Source organism: Heteronotia binoei, chromosome 5 (genome assembly GCF_032191835.1).
Source record: "Heteronotia binoei isolate CCM8104 ecotype False Entrance Well chromosome 5, APGP_CSIRO_Hbin_v1, whole genome shotgun sequence".
NCBI lineage: Eukaryota > Metazoa > Chordata > Lepidosauria > Squamata > Gekkonidae > Heteronotia > Heteronotia binoei.
Window position 1 is genome coordinate 39,018,222 of NC_083227.1, and position 24,337 is coordinate 39,042,558.

At 41.8% G+C, this 24,337-nt stretch overlaps 1 protein-coding gene across 1 annotated transcript; it reads left to right on the forward strand.

The window, feature by feature from the left end:
* The first annotated feature begins 2 nt into the window (after positions 1-2).
* On the forward strand, positions 3-23,623 carry MRPS18B (mitochondrial ribosomal protein S18B). Its single transcript, XM_060239206.1, has 7 exons — positions 3-352; positions 5,724-5,874; positions 8,448-8,545; positions 10,605-10,673; positions 19,011-19,077; positions 22,532-22,591; positions 23,252-23,623. The coding sequence occupies exons 1-7, from the start codon at positions 275-277 to the stop codon at positions 23,464-23,466; spliced, it is 738 nt and encodes a 245-aa protein (XP_060095189.1). The 5' UTR covers positions 3-274; the 3' UTR covers positions 23,467-23,623.
* The last annotated feature ends 714 nt before the right edge of the window (positions 23,624-24,337 follow it).

Sequence of the window (24,337 nt, forward strand, 5' to 3'; positions counted from 1 at the left end):
AGTTTTTATTTTGTCAAGCTTTCTACGCATGAGCAATCTGTCCCCTGCGTTAAAAAATACGAATGCGCTTGCGCATATTTAATTTCCTTTTTTTTGTCATAGAATAATAATTTTTTGTGAATATCGAAGCTAAAGCCTGAATAAAATCAAATTATGAATTCAATAATATACTTGTTTGGTTCAAAAGGTACCGGGAGTTACATAAAGATTTTTCATGAAGGTGACTTTCACTGGTTGACGTATGGCGCATGCCTAAAATAAGCCATACCTCAAGATGGCGGCTGCCAGTGGAACCATGCTGCTGAGAAATATAATGATTCGAGCAGTATTTAGGAGGCCGTTCTGGGTACAGGTGAGGAGAAAGAGCTTTTGCATTAAAGGAGTACGGGGTTTGGTTTTATTATGTGGCAGAAACGAGTTGCATATAGTTGTATTCTTTGAAGTTGCTGTGAAAGTTGCTGCTGTTTATTTGGCTGAAAACTTAATCATGTGTTGGTATACTGGAATTTTGTAACTCTGTGTGTCGTTTCCTTGCCACCATAATGCAATTTTTTTCCTCCTCTAATGCCCAATTTGTTTTTCTTTAGGGGGTTCTGTTTTTAGCTTCATCTTAAAGAAAAGTGCATGTGGATCTGATAACCTGAGCTGTCTAAAGTATAGGAGCCCTACCAGAAAAAAAGTTGGCAGCCTTTATGATGCTGGAGGTTGTTACCATAGAATCATAGAGTTGGAAGGGATCTCAAGGGTCATCTAGTCTAACCCCCTGCACAGTGCAGGGCAGGGAATTCACAAATACCTTCCCCCATACACCCCCAGTGACCCTTCTTCTATGCTCAGAAGATGGCTAAAAAACCTCCAAGATCCCTGGTCAAACTGGTTTGAAGAAAAGTTGCTTCCTGACCCCAAAGTGTCAATCAGCATTTCTCTGAGTCCTGTAAGAATGGGCCATGAGAACTAAGTACTCATGCACCTCTTTCTGCCTCTGGTATGTTATGTGTCCTTCATTTATATGTAGAATGCATTCATCTTTCAACTGCCACCCTTTTATTAGGTGAGTTATAAAAGAAATGGAAACGTGATGCTTAGATAACACAAATTGCAATCCTGTAGGTTGGCCAGTTTTAAGAAAGTAAGAAAATCCCTGCTGGATCAGATCAGTAGTCCATCTAATGCAGCATCTTTTATTACACAGTGGCCAACTATTTCCCTGGAGGTCTAACTACAGGATACAGAAACAGGCCTTCCCCTGGCTCTGGGATTCAGAGATTTCCTGCCTTTGAATGTGGAGGTTCCATTTTAGTCAATGTGGCTAGTAGCCACTGATAAGACCTATCCTTCAAGAATTTGTCTGATTTCTTTTTTAAGTTGTCTCCATGGTCATCACTACATATTCTGGCAGTGAATTGTGCATTTTAATTATTTATTGCAGAAAAAGTCTTTCCTTTTGTCCATCCTGAATCTATTGTTCCTCATTGGGAAGATGTATATTTTATAAACCTCTATCATGTCCCCCTTTAGTAGTCTCTTTTCTAAACTGAAAAGTCTCAGACTCTTCAGCTTTTCCACATTGGGAAGGTGCTCCAACTTCCTGATCATCTTGGTTACCCTCCTGTGTATTTTTTCCAGCTCTATGATGCCCTTTCTGAGGTATGGTGACCAGTATTCAAAATGAGTGCACCATAGATCTCTACAGGGTCATTTTAACATTGTCCATTTTATTTTCAATTCCTTTTCTAATAATCCCCAAGATACAAGTTTACCATTTTCATTGCTGCAGCACACTGGGTTGACACTTTCATTGAGCTATCTACTACAGTTCCAAAATCTTTTCCGCTCTCAATGTCAGCATATACTTGAAGCTGGAATGTTTTAGTTCCAACCTGCGTTGCCTTACACTTACCAACATTGTTATTTGCCACATTGTTGCCCACTCATCCCATTTGTGGATATACATTTGGAGCTTTTCACAGCCCTGGATTTTCATCATCCTGAATAAATTTGTGTTATCTGCAAATTTGACCGCCACACTGCTCACCCCTAGTTCGCATTCATTGATGAACAAATGAAATAGTATTGGCCACAATACCGATCCTTATGGAACCTCACTGCTTAGTCCCCATCATTGTGAGAACTGTCAATTTATACCAGCTCTATGCTTACTGTAATTTAACCAATTTTTAATCCATTAGAACAGGGGTCCCCAACCCCTGGGCCATGGACTGGTACCAGGCCGTGGCCTGATAGCAGCTGGGCCATGAGTTGTATAATCATTTCATTATATATCACAATGTAGTAATAAGAAGACAACGACATTGGATTTATATCCTGCCCTCCGCTCCAAATCTCAGAGTGGCTCACAATCTCCTTTATCTTCCTTCCTCACAACAGACACCCTGTGAGGTGGGTTGGGTTGGGTTGAGAGAGCTCTCCCCAGAGGCTGCCCTTTCAAGGACAACTCTGCCGGAACTATGGCTGACCCAAGGCCATTCCAGCAGCTGCAAGTGGAGGAGGGGGAAATCACACCCAATTCTCCCAGATAAGAGTTTGCACACTTAACTACGACTACAAAATAAAGTGCACAATTGTATCATCTCGAAACCATCACACACACCCCGGTCCATGGAAAAATTGTCTTCCACAAAACGGGTCCCTGGTGCCAAAAAGGTTAGGGACTGCTGCATTAGAGAACTCCTGACTGCTATATATAAAGTAATTATTCTGTGCATGCTTATTTTAAAGTGAGTTCCCCCAGTGCTTGGCTGTTGTCACTGTGTTTGGAACAATTCTTGTGGGGTCCTAGGTATTATGGATTTGTTTAGCGACTAAGTGTTCAAATACAATCCTGTGTGTAGAGTTCTTCTGGTCTAAGCCTGTTAAAATCAATGGGCCTAGTCGGAGTCTTTGTATAGAGTTGTATAATGTTAATAAGTTAGAGACTTCCCTTGGCCATGGATCAAGCCAAAATATCCGCAGAAAAAAGGAGTCACGCCCAGGAAGCTGCAGTTCTGTTGGATATAACTGACAGTGCAATCCAGTACCTTCAACTCTTAAATTCAGAAATTGCTGTAGATTTGGGGGGCTGAACCTGGCTAGGGCTTGGTTTAGAGAAGGAAAGTACTTGAGTGGGATATATAGTCTTATCCTTCAAGGCAGCCATTTTGTCCAAGGGAACTGACCTCTGGGTTGGAGATGAGTGTAATTATGGGAGATCTCCTGGGCCCCACCTGGAGGGTGGCAAATCTTCACAGCAGAAGAAATGTGTGACCCACTGATACAGTTCTGAATTTCAACTCTGCCATGACACTTTGCTGGATGAACAGGAGCTGATTACACTTTTTCAGCCTAATGTACATAACAGAGTTGTTGTTGGGGGGGATAAAAGAGAGGACAAGGAAAGGATGACAACTGCTTTGGATCCACATTGAGGAGAAACGCAGCACAGACAGGGAGAGTGGAGCACATTCTTTACACAAGACCAGGGGTGGGTAATATCTTCCCTGAGCTATTGGAGCCAGTGTGGTACAGTGGTTAGAATGGTGGACAAGGATCAAGGAGATCCAGGTTTGAATCCCACCTCCTGTGGAAGCTTGGTTGGTGACCCTGGACCAGTCATCCACTCTCAGCCTAACCTACCTTGCCAGGGTTGTTGTGAAGATAAAATGGGAGGACAGGAGAATGATATAAGCCACTTTCTGTCCCTGTTGAGAAGTAAGGCGGGTTATGTGTGATCTGCAGTGGCAATTTTCTGGTGTCGCTAATGTGTATCTGTGTTAGCTACTGATGACTGTATAGTGATGTTTATGTTACTTGGGCTGGAACTGCAGCTCTCTTTTTCCTCCTCCACTGGAAATTACTTCCTCTTCATCATTTTTGAAGAATGTTTGCAACACTGAGTCATTAGGATGTTATGTTGCAGGCTAAGCGTGTTAAGTTGGCGATGAGAGGAAAAGTACTCTGCGTATGCTCAGAGATGCTTGGTGGCCCCCGCTTCCCAGCATTCATAGTATTTAAAGCAAAGAGTGGAAGGGGAAACAGTCCAGTATTTCATCCTGTTGCAAGGTGGAGACATTGCAGGCATGTTACAATTCAGAATTGTAAGAGACTGGATAATCTGTGGACTTCTCTGCGTGGGAATTCAGTTTTCTTTTTACAAGAAATCCTTTTATGGCTCAATTCTGTATGGAGCCGGGTAGCTTAAATGCCTTGTGTTCGGTGAGCTTGTATGTAGCTGGGTCTGCGTGGCAGCTGTGTGAAAACCTTCCTACTGCCAAGGTGATGGGATGGCTGCCAAGGCATAGGTCTCATGCAAACACAAGGCTGCTTGTTTGCTAGTTACTGTTAAGAGAACAAGAGCAAGCATTCTCCTTTGCTCTCTCTTTCCCATGATAATCATAGTTGAATCTAGGCGGCAGAGTTTCAAAGGCAATATCAGAACCTGGGTCAAGCTTGTTAAAAGCTAATGCTGGTTAGTATAATTATAGTATCTATGCAGATGAATTGCGAATTCACTCATGCTTTGTGCTGAGATGTGGAGGGAGGTTCTTTGTCAGCCCTTTCCCACCCTCTTAACATCTGCAGTATACAGTGAGGTGCTGATTGGGCTGTGGCCTGTGAATCTTTTAAATTTCAACCCAGCCACGGTCTTTGTTCCCATAGCGGGTCATGTTGTCCCGCAGGTATCTAACCATGCAGTTCTGCCAACAGAACAGCGTTTCTGTGTTCAGAAGGGTGGTGATTTCTGCTAATTCCCCCTCCTGTTGTGAACCCTGTTTTGCTCCCTGTGTTGTTCCTGAGGCGGTGCTCATCCAGTAATGGCGGTGGGAGGAGGCTGCAGCAGGAGGGGAAGGCGGGAAAACCTAACTCTTGTTTAATGGGTTGGAACTGCTCTGAGCCCTGCCTGGCAGGGGAAGGAGCACAATAAATATCAAATTAGGTAAATAAATCTGTTTATCTATACTTACCGACTTTAGGATCTGCCCATTTTGTGAGGAGCTCAGTTCAGTGCATGTGGTTGTCCCCTGTCTTATCCTCTCACCAACTCTGTTACGTAGGTGAGGCACTGAGGGGGTGACTGGGCCAAGGTGAGCATCCATGGCAGAGTTTGGGATCAAACCGTGGTCTTGTTGTTCTCAGACTCTCACCACTAGGTCAAGATGCCTCTCAGAAATAAAAATATGATGTTCGTCTTTGAAAACGAGGTTGACTACTAATACCAATTCTGAATGGGAGAAGCATTTACATTCGCTATAGTCTTCAAAAAGGGCAATAGAAGTAATACAGAGCACTTAATTATTGATTGCTTTGGTTGCAGCCCCATGGCACAGAGTGTTAAAGCTGCAGTACTGCAGTCCTAAGCTCTGCTCACAACCCGAGTTCAATCCCCAGCGGAAGCTGGGTTTTTTCAGGTAGCCAGCTCCAGGTTGACTCAGCCTTCCAGCCTTCCGAGGTCGGTAAAATGAGTACCCAGCTTGCTGGGGGGGAAAGTGTAGATGACTGGGGAAGGCAATGGCAAACCACCCCATAAAAAGCCTGTTGTGAAAACGTTGTGAAAGCAATGTCACCCCAGAATCGACTGGTGCTTGCACAGGGGACCTTTCCTTTCCTTTTCTTTGGTTGAAGAATCTAGCTGTTAGAGCCGATTCTTGTTTTATTTCTTACGAGAGCCATTGACAGTCATGTTGATGGCTGTGTAATACCTGCCCTGGTTCTGTTTTTTTCTTCAGAACACACCCAGTACTTTCCTCCTGCAACCTAAGCAGCTACCTTTCCGGATTTGCAGCACAGAGGCTGGCCAGGCTGGATCTGCAGAACTGGCCACGCTTGAGACAGAATCACGCTTTAAAGAGAAGCCATGGGAGTATTTGGAGTCTGAAGGTATTGGGGGGGATAAAGCCAGCAACGTTGCTCGTGAGGTGTCCAGTGGTGCATGGTGTTAGAATGCACTCATTTCTTACATTTGTATCCCTGTCTTCTTCCATTTTATCTTCACAGCAGCTCTGTAGGGTAGATCATGCAATGAGAGAATGACTGGCCTAAGATCACTTAGTTTCATTGCAAGTGGAGTTTTTAAACAAAGCATCTCCAGGAGCTTAATCTAGCAGTCTCATCACACTGGCTCCTAAATGGGCTAGAATTTTTCATTCCTCCCTAAAAAGTAATAACCGTTACATGCTGTTGAAGCCAGTATCTCCATTTTCTGTCCTCTCCCCAACTCCAGGATTAAAGGATAATATGACCCAGCCTAGCTCATTTGAACTTTCCATTTGTTGGTAGAGATGAGCAGCCTTATTTTTTGAGTTGAGGTACTTTTGTAGAGATTAGGGCCAGAGAAGCAAAATGCTATGATAGAGACCAGTATCTGCCATTAGGATAGCTTACACAGGGTGTCCCCTACCATATTCTTTGGATGCTTTTGAAATGGTAGTGGGCCCCTTCACAAAATGGTTGCCATGGGAGGCAGGAGCAATCACAAAATGGCTGCCAGGGGCAGTCATGGAATGTTGGGAAGTTCCAAACTAAGCACTGTCCTATGATGGGGGCAGCTGTTCTGTAATGAGGGCTCTGTGCAGACAAAAGGTGCTATCTGCTACTTCAGTGAAATGGAGGAAAGCCCAAACTACAGGCCTGTAGCTACAGTGGGGCCCTGAGGGCCCAGGCCCATCCTTTCAAATCCCCCTTCCAACTGTATGACCCCTCCATTGGAAGGCCCTCAATCTGTCACCGTTGCTCATCGCCACTCTGAACAAGTAGTAGCATTGCTGCTGGTCTTTTCACTTTTTTTTTGTCTCCCCTTCCCTAACACAGCATGCAGAGCAAAGGGGGGAGGGGAAGAGAGTCAAGAGATCTTGGTCTCTCTGATAGAGTGGCACATAAGAAAGGGGTAGGGGGAGCGGAGCTGCTATGATTGCCCAGGCGAAGAGTGGGGTGGTTAGCTTGTGGAACTCAAAGCAGCTTACAGTGCCAAGAGCACAGGGCCGCCAAACTGAGTGCCCTCCCCAAGCAACAAATCCTGCTGTGGGCCCCACAAAACATGAAATCCTGGCTACAGCCCTGCCAAACTGATTTGAGGAAGAAGCAAGTAGACACACACCAGGAAGCCCATCAGTGGGCACTGTGGCACTCAAGTGCTCCATATTGGTTCACAGTGTACATTTTTTAGCCAGGAGAAAGGCAAGGGTAACATAATGTCAAAATGAGCAAATTGTACATCCCTTTAATTTGCTAGGGAGACCTGCTTTTAAATGTGATACTGGTAGGCTAGAAGGAAGTAAAGTGCTGTGACATTGCATCTGTTCAGCATCTTGTTTGAAGTCTAGCACCCTCACCAGCTCAGTGTCTTCTGGGGCTACAGATCTCTGTCATATAATGTTGCCTGTGCAGCATCTGAGAGCCCAGCTTACCATAGTGGTTATGTACATGTGTTACTTTTTGCCCACCCGCTTTGCCTTTTCATCAGTCTCAAAAGGTCAAGGAAGCTTTATGAGATGGGTAGCCATGTTAGCCTGTCTGTAGTGGTAGAAAAGAGCAAGAGTCCAGTAGTACCTTAAAAGACTTCACAAAACTTGTGGCAGGGTATGAGCTTTTATGAGTCACTGCTTGCTCCTTTAGGTACCACTGCTCTGAAGAAGCGAGCAGTGACTCATGAGAGCTCATACTCTGCAAGAAATTTAGTTAGTCTTTAAGAAGCTTTTCAGTTCAGCAAAGAAAGCATGGGGCAGGGCTCTTTAATAGAGAGGATGATGTTAGGGCAACTGCAGATGTTTGAGATGGTGGAGCAAAGGGCAGCAGGGCAGGGTGTGGCAATAGCATGGTGAGTTTTACAGATAAAGCACTCATTCAGACTTTGCAGTGCTTCTAGGTTGAAGTTGAAGAAGTGCATGTTTAATTTAAAATGAATGGCAAAAGGAATTCTGCACAAATTTATTCATGTGATCCTGAGTAAACTCACTTAGAAGGAAAATATTCTGAGAGATGTGCTTCTTCCAAGTGAACTGCCTTGGCCCCTTTTTCCTGTCTCATTCTTAGAATCTTCCTTCATCCATCCTGGCTGTCTAATGGAGGCAACAGACCTGTTGCTAAACAGTCTTATTAAGCATTGAGCGTGCTTTTGTTAAATAAGAGGCTTTGGAGCCATATCTGAACAATTGTGCTTAACCTTCTGATATGTGGAAGTTGTCTGTAAAAACCAGCATGGTGTTGTGCCTTGGCTAGCATCTGAGAGGCATGGGTTTCAACACCTGACGTGTCGTGCAGCCTCACAAGATGAGCTTGGGCTGATCACAGTCTGTAATCCTCAGTTACACGAGTGATGTAAAAACAAAAAAACAAAAAAGGGAGGGGAGAATGATATTGTGAGCTGCACTGGGTCCCCAATTGGGAAGAAAAGTGGAATGTGACTAAATAAATAAAATGCAGTTGTGAATGACCCCCTGTTTTCTCTCCTTTAGAATACATAGAGAAGTATGGCAGCAAGCCTGTCTGGTTTGGCTACAGGCGCAATCACAAAGGTCAAGTTCCTCCCCAGAAGACTCGAAAGACTTGTATTGTGAGTGAATTTAATTTCCTATATGTGGTGTGAGCCAGAAGAATGGAGTGGGAGAGCATATGCTAGCACTCCACCACGGCTCAACCGGAATTTCATGGAACATTTAAATTCCGTTAACAAAATGAAGTGGAAAGCAGTCATACTTAAGTTATAGGCCTCTGAACAATATAGCAGCTGGGCTGGACGAGAGTAATAGTCCAGCGAGTTGACATTCTGTTTTCAACAATAGCCAGCCAGATGTCCCTGGAAAGCAGTTGTATGGGGCACAGAGGCCAAAACCTGGCCCCGTTATCAGCAGGTGTTCAGAAGTCAAAGTAAACAGTGCCAACCTTGATAGACCAAAGATCTGATAAGGCAGCTTCATGTGTTTAACAGCAGAAGTATAATTACAGTGGGAATGCAGAATATCTGCACTTGACTGTAGCCCTTTTCTGGCTGAGATCTTGGAGAGCTGCTGCTAACTGTAATAGTCAGTACTAGCCTAGATGAGCCAATGGTCTGAAAAATGTATATTCCTGCAAGTTGAAAGAAGATGCAGAGCTGGTTACTTTCTTATTTGGTGGAATGTTGACATGCTTTGGAGTTCGACCAATGCATGCCTAAGGCTTTTGTGGTTCTTTCCCCACACCTAAAATACTGTAACATTGATCATTTTAGTTTGAGCGTACCTGTCATCTGCAGGCGTTTTGTTTCTTAAAACAGGAACTGAGGGTATCTAAAATCACCATACACCCTACTGATCTCAGCATGTGTGGAGCTGCTTGAAGTGAAACAAGCCTGTCATGACCCAGATGGGGTGCCACCTGACACTGACACCACTCTGGAATTAGGGTCCCTTGGGAAGGCCCAGAGTACCCTCCCAAGCCCTTCAGGTCCCTTGCTTTGGCCAAGAAAATAGGCATGTAGACCAGGCAGAGTAACAAAGAACAACAAAAAGGTTTATTTTAAACAGGAAAATCAATTAAGGGCAAGTGAACGGATTAAGGTGCTTTAAAACTATAGTAACCTGGATAAAGGAAAATAAACATAAAGTCCCTAATACAACTAAACTGTTCTAGTCTGTTAGGCCCCAGGCCTTGGCCTGCTCACTCTCTCCCTCAGAGTGAGGGTCTTCCTGCTAACAGCAGCCATCCTGCCTGCTTGACCTCTCAGGAGGAAAGAACAGTGTCTGTCTCCTGAGAGAGCTTTTAAACAATTCCCCTCAGAGCCTACTTGGACGCTGATTGGCTGAAACCAGCACCAAGCATTCTGGGGATTGTAGCATGTCTTTCCCTACTGCGACACAGGCCTCATAGGCTCCCTAGGCCTCTGTCTTACAGCATAGATCATGACAAAGCCAAATGGCTAAGAGATGGTTATTTAGAAAGAAGGAAAATAAGCTTTTGATAATCAAAGGTTAGGTCCTGCCTGGGATCTGACAAACTGATTTTGGATCTTGCAGTCTTGGATCTTTCACAGCGGACAGAAACTCGCCTTGTTGTATGCAGCCTCCATGTTTCTCTCACATGCACAGGATGTGGATGCCTGGTTTTGTAAGCCTTCAAACTGCATCCCAGTGTTCCTTGATAACACAGCGCAGGTGCCTGGGGAAAATAGTTTTTGCTTCCTGCAAGGCAGGATTCTGAATTGGGATTTCAGCTGTGGTTTGGAGTCCCACCTTGTGGTGAGGAAGCAAAACTGTATTCAGATATCACAGCAGAATTTTATTTTCCGTGAGCTTTTCTGGTTTTGGAAACTTTCAGTTACAGTTCATGTGCAAAGGCAAGAACAGTGTAAATGCCTTTCACATAGAGACCTCTTCATTATATCTTAATGCAGCTATGGTATGATGCCGATGCTAGTCTTTGGGACAGTATTGTGATGGAAAATAGACTTTTTGTTGCTTGTTGCATCTCGGTTTTATGTGTACCTGGTCTGGCACTTCTTTGCAAATAATGCAAGTGTTTGTTTGCAGACAGTAGTGATTCATTTCCAGTGAGGGTCAAGGTATCTGGACCTTCTTTTGGGTTACTTACCAACAACTGACGAGTGTGTTTTTGACCATGTTTCTTTCTGACAGAGAGGAAAGAAGGTGTGTGGGAATCCCTGCCCTATCTGCAGAGACCAAAACCTCTTCCTGGATTACAGGGTAAGTGAAACAAGGTGAGATGGTCTGAAATAGCTTTGTAGTGTCTGATTCCTTTTCTCACTTGTCACATGCAAAATCTGGCACTTCCTGATCTGTTTGCAAGATCCTCTTAACAGCCCTTGCAAGTTGTGATCTTCTTATTGGGCATATTTTCTGCTGGCTTTTTAAATCCTCCTATGCCCTTTGCTTTCTCTTAACCCAATGTGCCTTGTTATCCTGTTTCCTTAGTATTATTAGCATCATGATGTTTGTTTTTTTTAAGATAGCAAAGACCATTCTATGTTTCTTTCTTTACCCCCTTTCTGGATAAAAATAGTGTTTATAGATGTTTGGAAACTACTACCTCAGGTGGTACACTTGGACTTGGGGATGTTTAGTGAGTCACCCAAGGCTGCTTAAGGCCAAGTATGAAGTGTGTTCTAGGATAGTTTTTGAAATATAGGGTGAGGATGGGGGGGGGCGGGGTGTCGCTTGGTAATGGACGCAGAATTTTGAGCGCGCTCCCACTTTCCCGAGATTAAATCAAGCTGCCAAAGAACCTGACCCGGAGATATGCACAAAAACAAACGCCAGACAACAGCGACTAAGAGGAAGGCAAAAGCTCTAAAATCGGCAAAAGTTGAGACATTTTTTAAGCCAGGAGAGCAGGGGAAGTCCCATCCCCCTTCTCCACCAGAAAAATCTTAAAATTGTGCCTGTTGTGACGGACGGAGAAAAGGAGCAGTTCCAGCAAGACTCAACTCACGAAGCAAGACCTCAAGGAACTAAAAGATGATCTGCATAAAAGAAGCAGTTGATGATGTACTACAACCTGTTAAGCAGGATATAGACAAGCTAAAAACGGCAATGACTGAAACGAATAAACTGGCTGAATATGCTAGGGAGGTCACTGAGGTGGCGGCGTCCCAAATACAAAGTCTGCAAAGATCAGAAAAAAATCTCACCGATAGACTTTTGATTTTAGAAAACAGATGGAGATCTTGTAATCTTAAGCTAAGAGGGGTGGAGGAGGACGTTGATAGTAAAGGTGACCTGGCAAGCTATATTTCGGTGTGGCTTGGGAAGGCTATCAGAGCGGAAGAAGGGGTGGCTCCAGCCATTATCAGAGCTTACCGACTGGGGACTTTTGCTAGAGCATGGAGAAATAGGCCCCGTGATATCTTGGTACAGTTCTTGTATCCACGATCTAGAAACAAAATTCTAAAAAAAGCTAGGAAAATGGGCGGTCTCATGCATGAAGCAAGGAAAATACAGGTTTTACTCGACCTCCCCCGGAAGCTATACAGAAACGTAGAGCTCTTAATTTCTTTGCAAATAAATAAATGGAGTGCCTCTTCTGATTTATTCGTCTTTCATAAAAGTTCTTTATTGGAAGCATCGGACATTCCTTCTGGAAAAGCTCTTATTAAAAGACTTGGGGATTGTACTGACACCAGAAGAAGAGGCGACGATCTCCACTAAAACCAATGAAGGCAAATAATAATCGTGACTAGAATATAATTTTTCTCCTGAACTCTGACTCTGGGAATGACAGACCTCTTTAAAACCATATGCTTTGAGTAACACATTTTGTTTGTTTTAATATTTGTTACCAGTTTCAGAGTGTGGGCAAGACATAACTTTATTATTGGACTTAAAACACAAGAACCTACTATGTATGCATGTATACTTGAAGCTACAGTACAGACAAAATGGGCAAACGGGACACTATTTGCAGGTGCAACTGAAGAAAGAAGCAACTTCATTATTTTACTTTAGTTATGAAACGCTATAGACGGATGTACTGAATGTAATTGTCATTAGACATGGAGGATATCTAACGAAATAGTACAGTTACTAGAGATTGAGAGAATGTGGGAGGACATGAGTGAATGAAACATAGATGTATGAATAGTAATAATATTTAGGTTATAGCTGAGGACTGATGGAAGTAATATAGCTGTGAAGAGAAAAATGCTAAACTCATACCCCCCCTTTTTTTTCTTTTCCACCCCCACCCGTTTTAACTATTTTCACTAGTTTATAATACATTAGCAATTGTTAATCAAAGCAGATTTATTATATAGATCTAAATAATACTACAATTTATAGAGGCAAATATAGATACTATTAGGTAAAAATACCATATTATACAAATAACTGATTAGATAAAGTTTTTTTTAATATATAAATCATGGATGAATTAATTTGGTAACTACTTATTTTGAGCTAGATTGGAATATATTATTATAAGTTAATGGATGAATCGTTCCCCCCCCCTCCCTTTGTTTTTTTTTCTCTTTTTTCTTTTCCTTTGTTTTTCCTTGTTCTACCTTTCTCCACCCCTCTGTTTCCCTTTCTTCCTTCTTTTACTTTCCCATATCCCCCCTGAATAGGTGTGCAGGTGTAGTTTGATATTTAGAATGAAATGGTAAAGTAGAGAACTGAGGCTGGATGGAAAATAAAATTGATATAGGTATGTGGGTGTATATATGAGTTGAACTTAAAGTGTGTATGGATTTATATGTAGATGTATAATGTATGAAAGGGTAACTGTATCTCTTGATAGATTGATTGGTATATATAAATGTGGTCTTGCCCTTCCCCAAAACAAAAGTGAACAAGGAAATACGACTTTGATAGTAGGCTTGTGCAGTGTTAACAAGTTGACACATTTAGTTAGGATCATTTAGAGGTGCGACTGGTAACTAAGGATAACTGATAAAGCTAGAGAAATGTTTTAGAATTTAAGGAATAAGACTAAGGTTAGCATAAATGTTTTAATAGTCTGGTTCAAATGGTTTTATAGAATGTTGATACACTTAAGATATTATATGGAAATACGCATAAGGTCGAACAGTTATTAAAAGTTTAGTATAGGCAGTAGAAATATTTCTTTAAGAGAAAGGGAAGGTGGATGGTTCAGTGAGGTATTTTGTTTTTGGAACTTAGTCCCCCTTTGGGCAAAGTGGGTTTTTTTAGACAAGAAAGCTTATCTATAGCTTTCTCTTTCTTCCCATTCACAAGGGAAGAAATTCTGAAAAGTATCCCTATTTAGGGAAACTATGTTTATAGTCTTTCGGTGTGTGATGTTATAATAAAGTTGAGCACTCTTAAATCATCCCAAAGATATCACATATTTACAAGATTCATAGTTGGAATTGCAGAGGGCTTAATAACCCAATTAAGCGCAGACGACTTCTTAATACTATGCAAAGGGAGAGGGCAAATATAGTATGTCTTCAGGAGACACAAATGAAAAATGCTAACTCTAAATTTTTTTCTTCAAATTGGTTTAATCAAAGCTACCAGGCTACAGGGACATCAAAGTCCAGAGGTGTAGCAATTCTATTTTCAAAATTGGTACTTTTTCATTGCCAAAAAATAAAATTTGATCCTAAGGGTCATTATATTTTTGTTAGAGGTGAGCTTGATGGCCAGCCACTTACAGTGGCATCCTTGTATGCCCCAAATGTTTATCAGAAAAAAATTATTAAGGCAACTCTTAACCTCCTAGTTGAATTTCAAGTAGGTGAAACCATAATTGCCGTGGATCTGATTATATAATAGACCCTACACTTGATAAAACACACAAGCCTGGTAAAAAAGCGGCAAAAACCACAGAACTGTTAGACATGTTAGACTCTTTTATTCTGGTAGACATGTGGCGTCTCTTAAACCCTAAGATTAAACAATACACATATTACTCTAGTTTACATCAAATTCATACAAGAATTGACTATCTTCTTGTAACTAAAAGCTAATCAATCAAATACAAGAGGCTGATATAGGACCAACCACTCTTGGGTAACCTGTACACTCTCCAATCAAAATGATAAGCAAGTTTATCATTGGAAACTATACATACTATTACTGCAAGACGAATTGGTCTGTGAAAAAATAACAGCTTTAATACAGGAATACTTTAAATTTAATTCGACTAAAGACGTATCACAGGAAACATTCTGGGACGCATTTAAAGCCATAATAAGACGGCAGTTGATAGCAATTGCATCCACCTATAAAAAGAGAGAGAATAATTAATAATAGAACTAATTAGTAAAATTCATTTGTTAGAACTTCAGTACACTAAAAAAGGAGGTAAAAAACTATTAAGAAATCTAGAACAGGAAAGTAGAAAATTAGGCTTGTTGGAAACTTCTCAGATTCAAAAGAACTTAATGATACTCAACCAGAAGTACTTTACCAAGACCCCAAAATCGATTAGGTTGCTCAAATGGAGGGCTATACAAAAAAGGTATCTCATCTTATTCATAACATGCGTAACCCACAAGGGCGGCTTGTTACTAAATCAAAAGAGATTATTCAAATATTTTATAACTATTACCAACAGCTCTACAAGTCAGAGCAACGCGACAGAGTTAAAATTAAAGCCTATCTTAACTCCATAAATTATAATGTTAAAATAACACCAGATCACTTTTCATTTCTGGAACAAGAAATAACACAGAGCTTTCAGAAACTTTAATGCAAATCAAAAATAATAAGGTCCTGGGTAAGGATGGCATACTATAAGAAATTTCAATCAATTTCAACAGACCCGCTAGTACAAACCTGTAATTCTGTTATGGTAAAAGGAAGTGTGCCTAAAACTTGGACTGAGGCTAGAATTACAGTGATACCCAAGCCCGGAAAATACAAAGAATACCCTACATCCTATAGGCCAATATCAGTATTAAATAATGATTTTAAAATATTCTCAGCTATAATGGCCAACAGACTGCATAAAATTATTGCAAATTACATACATAGCGATCAATCCGGTTTCATCCCCACTAGAACTATTAACAGATAATATCCGCAAAACTTTGGATTTAATCTGTTTTGGAAAACATAAAACAGTAGATTCAGTTCTTTTGGCCATTGACGTGGAGAAGGCATTCGACAAAGTGAAGGTCCCATATTTGCTTACACTATTACAACATATGAGCTTTGGTCCAAAATTCTTAACCTCCATTGAGTCTTTATATTCTAACCCGAAAGCACAAATTTATGTTAATAACTATAGATCAGACGACTTACATCTACACAGAGGCACAAGACAGGGGCGCCACTCTCTCCCATTCTATTGCCCTTTCAATAGAGCCCCTAGCATTTGCCATAAGAAATGATAAATCAATTAGTGGTATTCAAGTAGGAGAAGAGGAATATAAACTAAGTCTCTTTGCAGACGATGCAGTCTTTTATCTAACTAATTCTCTTCAGTCAATCACCTCATTACTACACCAAATTAAAGAATTCAGTGGAATCTCTGGATTTACTATTAACTACGCGAAGTCTGAGTTGTACCCTATTTGTTAGCAACATCCAAAATTGAGTTTAAAAATGCTTTTCCTTTTCATTGGGTACAGAAGTCTTTCCGACACTTGGAAATTCAAATACCTTTGAACCTACAAGATCTGTATACCGCAGACTACAAGCTTCTTGATGACTGTATAAAATCAAATCTGGAACAATGGAGTAAACTTAATCTAACCTTATTAGAAAAAATAGATATGCTTAAAATCTTTGTACTCCCAAAATATCTGTTTTATTTTTAACTTACCATGTTATATATCCCCTAAAGAATTCAAAACTAGATAAAACCTTTCTTCTAGGTTTGTATGGTCCCAGAAAAAGCCTAGATTCCAATTTAAGTTAATGACTCAACCAACAAAGCAAGGAGGGTTGAGTTTGCCAAATTTAGAGGCTAATCTCAAAAATGTATTATGGGGTGCCTCGAATGACAGAGACAAAGCATGAGTAAGCATTGAAGCATCATGTTTACTAGGAGATCAACTAAGGGAAGCTATTTGGAATGTACCAAATAATAGACACTTCACCTCCAAAGTCAATCCATACCTATCCTAAACACTAAAGATTGCAAAAAATTTCTAATCCCATCTATTTCACCTATAGCAAGCTTCCTAGGGCAAACCTGGTTTAATCCAGGACGTGGTGCCAATAAAATCTGGAGGGAGGCTGGAGTATATAAATTACAAGTCATTATTAAAACAAACAAATGTTAACTAAAACACAACTAGAAACTCAATATAACATAACCATTCCATGGTTCCAATACCAACAAATTCACTACGTATTACATAATCCCAGAATTATAGACATAGTAGGTCATTAACACCTTTTGAAAACCTGTTTAAAAAAAATCCAAAGCAAGCTAGAACTCTAACTATTATCTACAACCTTCTTAATGCCAAAAGCTGGTCTGAAATCACGACCCAACAAAAAGGATTGTGGTATGTCACGTTCGAGCAATGGCAGACTATATGGGATTCCCCTCTCTATAATACGTATTCCCTAAATCTAAAACTACAAAACTATACTCTTCTCAAGGTGGTATCTTACACACAAAAAGCTTTTTCTTACCCACATAAAACCCTCCTCTGAGTGCTGGAAAGGCTGTAAGCAGGAAGGTTCTTTTTTACACTGTTGGTGGCTGTGCCCAGAAATAAATAATTTTTGGAAGGAAGTTACACAAATTGTAAACATTGTAGAGGGTAATATTCCTTTTACCCCAGAATCAATCTGTCACGCCCCTGATGGCCCTCGTCATGCCCCGTCATGGCCGCTGCTCTCCTGGTGGCCTGGGCCTGTTTAGGCTTCCCAGAGGTCTCAGAATGTGGGAGGACAGATCTGGGTTACTTCACCCCTCTGTGCTTGTGTCCTCCCCGGCTGTGCTTGGACTCCTCCCTCTCTCGTTCGGCTGCCTTTCTGTTGCAGCAACCTGCTTCCTCCCTGACCTCTCAGCCACTGGCCTTTTATACTGTCCCTGGGCCCCCTCCCTTCCTCCCCGGCCCCACCCCCGGATAACTGCGCCCTCACTTATAAGCGAGGACGCTGTGGGCGGACTTCCTGGGGCATGTGCTCCATGGGATGGCCGAGGGGGCTGTGGTGCTGGCGCTGCATCTGAGCTTGAAGTTCCTGGGCTTCCAGCCCTCTCCATGGGGCGTCGTTCCCTCCTCCCCCGGGGGTGGGCATGTCGGCTCCTTGTGTTGGCGGACTCAGCGGCAGGATGGGCTGCGCCGGGCAGCCGGGACATATCTCGGGGTCCTGGGGAGTGCGGGAGGGACTCCCATTGGAGTCCTGTCACAGCCGGGATGGGACACAATCCTTTTGAACTATTGGCCAAATTTAAAACTTTCCTCAGTAATAAAAGAATTGGCAACTCTATTACTGATGGCGCTAAACTTTTGATAGCTCGACAGTGGAAGCAAGATGTGTCTCCTACAAAACTACAATGGATGTCTAAGGTATGGGAAATAGTGGCGTCAGATAAGTTAGCTATACAGATACGGGTAAATGATCTGCCACATAAAGAAAACAATTTTATCGAGAAATGGTTTCCTTTTTTAATTATATCAACTTAGAAGATTTTGAACAGTGTATCCCAAAAAAATACATAAACTTTTCTTATTATTGATGCTGTTTTGTATAGTAATGGATAATATAATTGACCTCCTAAGTGTAAAATTATGAATCGATAGAATACTGTAAGAGTGCTATTATTAATATTGTTTGTACTATTTTCTTTTTTTTTTCTTTTGTTGTTCAATGTTTGTTGACATTTTAAGAAAAATTAATAAAAATAAAATAATTATATATGGTGAGGATTATTCTAGATGGGGTGTCTCTCATGGCTTTGTTAAGAGGATGGCAACAGGGCACTCTTGGAGCTATGGCTAGGTTCTCCCAGGCTTATGAGACAGGCAGAATATAGGTAGATACTCATAGATTCTGAAACTTCCCAGCCTTGAATCTCTGCTTAGGGATTCTGTCTCTGTCCACTCCCAATTTCCAAAGCACCACTTCTATTATGTGTATAACCCCCCCATTTCTGTGCTAGGAAAACTTCCATTTTTTGTTTTATGTGTTTATTTGTTTAAAACATGTTTGTTCCTGTCCTTCTACCCAAAGCAGTATTCGTGGTGATTTTTAAAAATGCCACATGTTCATATATTTCAGTAAAGCAACTCAGCGAGCTTAAACAATTAAATAAGAGGAAAGAGGTGGGAAGTTGAGCTGTTTAACTGTGGCAACAGTAGAAAATATAAATCATGTGAATGAATAGTGGGGAGGAGGAGGCTGGAGAAGGTTTTTTCCACTATGTGCCTGGAGCACATGGCCACATGGTTGCTTGCTGTATGTGTAGATCTGCTTTTACATACAAAGTCTCTCCTTGCAAGCATTATTGTTAATGTGGTATCAAAGTTTGTAGTTTACTAGCATGGCCTACTGACTTGATTATGATTGTCAGCATAGCTTTCTCATCTAGAGAAAAAAAACCCTCAAACCTGCCCAGAGATCCTTCAACTTACATTTCTCATTTTCATCCACCAGAATGTGAAGCTCCTAGAACAATTCATTTGCCCCCACACAGGCGTCACCTATCACCCAACCCACACAGGTAAGTCCATGGTCTTCTGCATCTCTTTTGTACTTGCTGAACCCGTAAATTGGGCTGTCTTGTGAAGCAGGATAACTTATATGCTTGGATCTCCCTCTGCCCTTGGTGTTAATGGCTGGAGATCTAACAGTTCAGTTTTGTGATACTTCCAAGTGTCCTATTTCCTCATTAATGGATGCAAAAATCATCTGTTTGAACTTGTTCAGCTGTTAGGGTGTGCTTTTTGCTCTAAAGCCCGGAGGAACTCCTATTTGAGCAGTGTACAAAACTGGCTTCCCAAACAGCAATTCTGTACAGAACACATGTTGCATCTTGTGCATTTTGCTGAATTCCTGAATGTGTTTACATAGGCTTGCAGACATGGGTCCTTCTTTCAAGCCATGTGGAAAAGTAGACCTGAAGAGACCGGTATCTGTTTCACTGCTGAGCTTCAGGAGTTTAGTGATGAAGGAAGACAAGGGTAGGGATAATTCAGAAACAACTATAAAGAAACACTTCAGGAGAAAATCAAGAACATTACTGCCAGTGGATAAGTTTTTGGAGAGTAGATCCAGAGTTCTAGGATAAGGAGATCTTGCTGAACCAAGGCATTGTTGAACTGGAAAATATGCAAAAGACAGCCAGAATTCCCAAGGAATCAGAGTATGAGGAAAGGCTAAAGAATTCATGGCTCAAGGGAAAAAGAGGCAATTGAGCAGTGGTGTGAAAAATTTGGGCAGATCTCCCCCCACCCAGTCTCTAGACACCTGGTTGGCCAAATGAACCTTGTTCAGGGCTGACTGAAAACAATCCACAACGTGTAATTATACAGCTCACTGTCATAAGATGTAGTAATAGCTACTGACTTAGATTGCTTTCAAGATGGACTTAAATAAATGTGTGGAGTCTGTCATTAACCATTAGCCACTGTAGGGGGGTCTGTCATTAGCTGTTGGTCATAATGGCCAAATAGAATCTCAAGACTGAGAAACAGTTAACTTCTCTGAACAGTACTTCTTGAAGGGCGAGAAGCAGACGTAAGCTTGTTACCATAAATGTTCTTTTTGTGAGCTTCATTCTCACTAATTCCACTAGGAAACAGGATGCTATATAGGCCTTTAGTCTGCTCCATCCAAGCTATTCTTCTGTGTTGTGGGCTGGGGTGTTCTCCTTTCTGTGGTTTGGGAGTTGGATGTACATTTTGCCTCACAAATTGTCCTCCTTGGGAATAGTCGCTCTGTGTAATCAAGTTTTGTAGTGTAGGTGTAAAAGTTTTTCACAGTTAATAGAGTTTGTGTGAAACTCAGGTTTATACAAAACAGGTTTATACAAAACACAACATGTAAGCTGCAAAGACTGATAAGGCGTGGGCCGCTTGGATTTCTCACAAACACGCTTCGTTTCCTTAAACGTTAAATTTGGGGCAGTTACTTATCGGATTACATTAATTAAAATCTAGTGAGGCTGCCAGAGGAGGTTGGATAAAATGTTCTTCAGGAACTGCCAGTTGAGCATTCATGGACGAGGGGAAAAGGTGACCTGCTGGTAGCTGGTGGAAAAAAAGGGGAGTGGAAATCTGAATGAATTTCAAGCAAGATTGTAGAATATAAAAAGCAAAGCATAATTATAATCATGATAAAATCATGATAAAAATGTTCTACTCAACACTTTCTGCCTATAGCTTAAATTCATGTACATTTTTACAAGGTACTAATTGGGGTGGAATTCTAGCTCCTTTGCATATTAGGCCACAAACCCCTGATGTAACCAATCCTCCAAGAGCTTACAAGGCTTTTTTTTGTAAGAACTATGGGATGCCGTTCATCTATCTGTTTATCTTATACATTAAATATCAGTAGATATAGCACCAAAGAAGTTAATTTTATATATTATGGTTTTATTAATTGCTTAATGTTTTATACTAATAGTGTTTTATAATAGATTGTTGTATTTTATGATGTTTGTCAAGCAATTGGATCTCAAAGTAATCAGTCTTTGATTTGAAACAAAGTATGATTTATTTGATAGTCCAGGGTTGAGCTGAGGATTGGAACTGATACATAGTAACAGTGAAAGGCATACTTAAAGGTGGCACAACAAAGCGTTTTCTAAACAAAGCTACATTCTCTAAAGAATGCTATATTCACGTGTGAAGATTCACACAGCAATCCCTTATCTCTCTGTGGTTTCCTTTCTTGGGGTCAGGCCTGGGAACCTGTCCCTGGAGGCGCTTTATCTTCAAAGAGCAAATTCCTGCATTTGTTAGTAAAAGCGAGAAGTGCAAACTACCCCCTAAATATTCCCTGCTTTGATGTGCCCATCTTGGCTTTGGTTAGTAACATTCATGAAGCTTTACAGATGCATTCAATTGCATTATTTCATTAGCATTAGATTATTGAAAGAAAGATTCACATTGCTTGACAATGTTAATATGCTGTTAGCCGCCCTGAGCCTGTTCGCAGGGAGGACAGGATATAAATAGAAATAAATAATAAGTTTTCGGAGGATTGGCTCCATCAGGGGTGTGTGGCCTAATATGCAAAGTAGCTCCTGCTAGAATTCCACCCCTGGATACTAACATCTATTATTTATTTATTTATTTGATTTATATCCCGCCCTACCCCACCGAAGCGGGCTCAGGGCGGCTCACAATACAGAGATTCTAACATAGAATTCAAATTTTAAATATAATAGCAATTTACATAGTTAAGAAATTAAAAACATTAAAAATAGTGCATCAGTCCAACAACGTACAATCTATACACTTCCTTCGGTATTTTGGTGGTTTGGTGCCGGTCAGTTATAGGCCAACCGGAAGAGGACTGTCTTACAGGCCCTGCAGAATTGTCCAATATCTCACAGGGCCCTGACCTCTTCCGGTAACTGGTTCCACCAGCAAGGGGCTGTTATTGAGAAGGCCCTGTCCCTGGTTGACTTCAACCGGGCCTGCTTTGGCCCGGGGATTATGAGCAGATTTTGAGAGCCAGATCTTCATTTTCCTCTCACTTACTTCACCACAGTGAACAGTCAGTGGCATTTACAGCCTACAAATAATATTTTATTGATACAAAATTTATAAATCCTAGACATTGTAAACATTTTTTCTTTATAAGCTTCACTTGTAAATAAAAAGCATTGCTACAAATTGAGGGAGAGAGCTTTCACAAGTCTGTATTGCCTCTCTTTGGATTTTCTGTGTGACAATTGTCTTGCGTCCTTGTGTGTGTGTTTCATCAATGGTTGTCTCTGCTGCTCAGCCCCAGTGTCTTGTTAGAATCTGACCATGCATAAAAAGTGCAGTTGGTATGAAAAAAAGAACATACACACACACATATATCTTCCACCCCCACAGTCTGTGGCACAGCTGTTCCTGTTTCTAAGATATAAATCCACATCTGTCATTAGGGTGATGTTGTCCACAGTTGCTTTTGCAGTCCATGTCATCCTCATGAATTTTCCCCCGTTTTCATTGTAGGGGTCTGTATGAAGAAGTATAAGCAGCTGACCGATGCCATTCAGCAAGCTCGGGACAATGGTGAGGAGTGTTGGAGGGGCCAACTTGACTGGAATGTGGAATGCTCTTGCTACAGGATTTAGCAATGGCCACAAGCATAGACAGCTTCAAAAGAGGATTGGAGAGATTAATGGAGTATAGGTCTGTCAATTACTACTACCTATGGTGACTAAAAGGAGCCTCATAGTTCAGAGACAGTAAGCCACTAAACACAAGTGTTGGGAGGCAACGTCAGGAGCCTCTATCCCCTGTTGTTGGCCCTCCAGAGGAACTTAATTGGCCACTGTATGAGACAGAATGGTGAACTGATCCATCAAGGCTCTTCTAAAACGTGTAGCCCTCTTTCCTCCACTCTTCCCCAGTTAAATGGCCCAGAGATGTAGTGTGGTATTATTGTCAGGTTTCAGCATCATACTAGGATTGGGAAGGCCCAGGCTCAAGTTTCCACTCTGCTATGAAGCTGCTTGGGTGACCTGCCTCTGCCATTATGCTTATTATGGTTCTGAGGATAAGTAGTGGGCACTCCCACCACATGAGCCACAGAGCTCCTTGAAGAAAGGGCAGGATAAAAATACAGTGCATAAGTACAAATTGCATGGTGGGTTTTGTACAAGAGTCCAGTGATGTCTGTTCCCTCTTCACTCTTGCCACCTTTCCTTCCCTGTCTGTCCCTTCTTTCAGGCCTCCTGTTTTTCCATATCCCCTTCATCAGTTTCCAAGGTCAAGATTACAGTAACCAACACCCTGCTGTTACCACAACCCCTCCGTCCCCAGCTCTGCTCAACAAAGTTGCTTGGTACGACTGGTATAATTGGCAGCAGCCCCCTGAGAAGAAGATTCAGCTGATGAGGAGGATTTACAAGGACTACTTGAAGGAGGAAAGTGGCCCTCCCTGAGACTGGCAGGTGGCACTGGAGAGAACTGACCATTCCTTGGTAGTGGTGGAAGGTCCTTGTAGGCCCTCTGAAGGGGAGGAGGCCTCCTTTGATTTTGATTGCTTTTTTTTTTTAATGCACCTGGTGCTTGCATTTTCAATAAAGTCTGAGCCCATTTCGGTGATTTAAAGTTTCTTCACTGTTTCTGACCAGTCTGTGGTGGTGAGAAATACAGAAAAGTCATCAGTTTTTTAGTTTAAAAACGGGGTGGTGGTGGGGAGACATGACAGTTTTCAGAAACTTCATGGTGTGAAAAAGAGAGGACCGAGATTTTCTCTTATTTTGCCTTCTCCTATAATACCATCTTGGCTTGTTAAAGCGGGTGGAGATGGTATCAGGGGTCCCTTGGCTGAGATTGCAACCTATCCCTATCATCGGGAATATTTCCAGGCAAGCTTAAAGAGGCAGTGGTTTGCCCGCTTTAGAAAAAGCCATCTTTGGACCCAAAGGTCCTAGCCAATTACTGCCCAGTCTCGAACTTATCGTTTCTGGGCAAGGTAATTGAGAAAGTGGTGGCTGAGCAGTTTCAAGCTTTCCTGGAGGATACATCCGCCCTTGATCCCTTCCAGTCTGGCTTCCATCCTGGGCATGGGGTAGAGACTGCTTTGGTAGCCCTCACGGATGACCTTTGAAGGCATCTGGATCAAGGCGGGTCAGCGCTGCTGTTGCTGCTAGATCTTACAGCAACGTTTGACACGGTTGATTACGATCTCATGACCCACCGCATTGCTGACACTGGAGTTCAGGGGGTAGCCTTACAGTGGTTTTCCTCCTTTCTCTGTGGTCGGGGACAAAGGGTGGCGATTGGTGAGCAGATATCCTGGCATTGCCC

Coding starts and splice junctions, on each gene's coding strand:
- MRPS18B (XM_060239206.1), top strand. CDS start 275: ATGGCGGCTGCCAGTGGAACCATGCTGCTGAGAAATATAATGATTCGA. Junction 353..5,723: donor GGAGGCCGTTCTGGGTACAG/GTGAGGAGAAAG, acceptor TTTTTTCTTCAG/AACACACCCAGTACTTTCCT. Junction 22,592..23,251: donor TCAGCAAGCTCGGGACAATG/GTGAGGAGTGTT, acceptor CCCTTCTTTCAG/GCCTCCTGTTTTTCCATATC.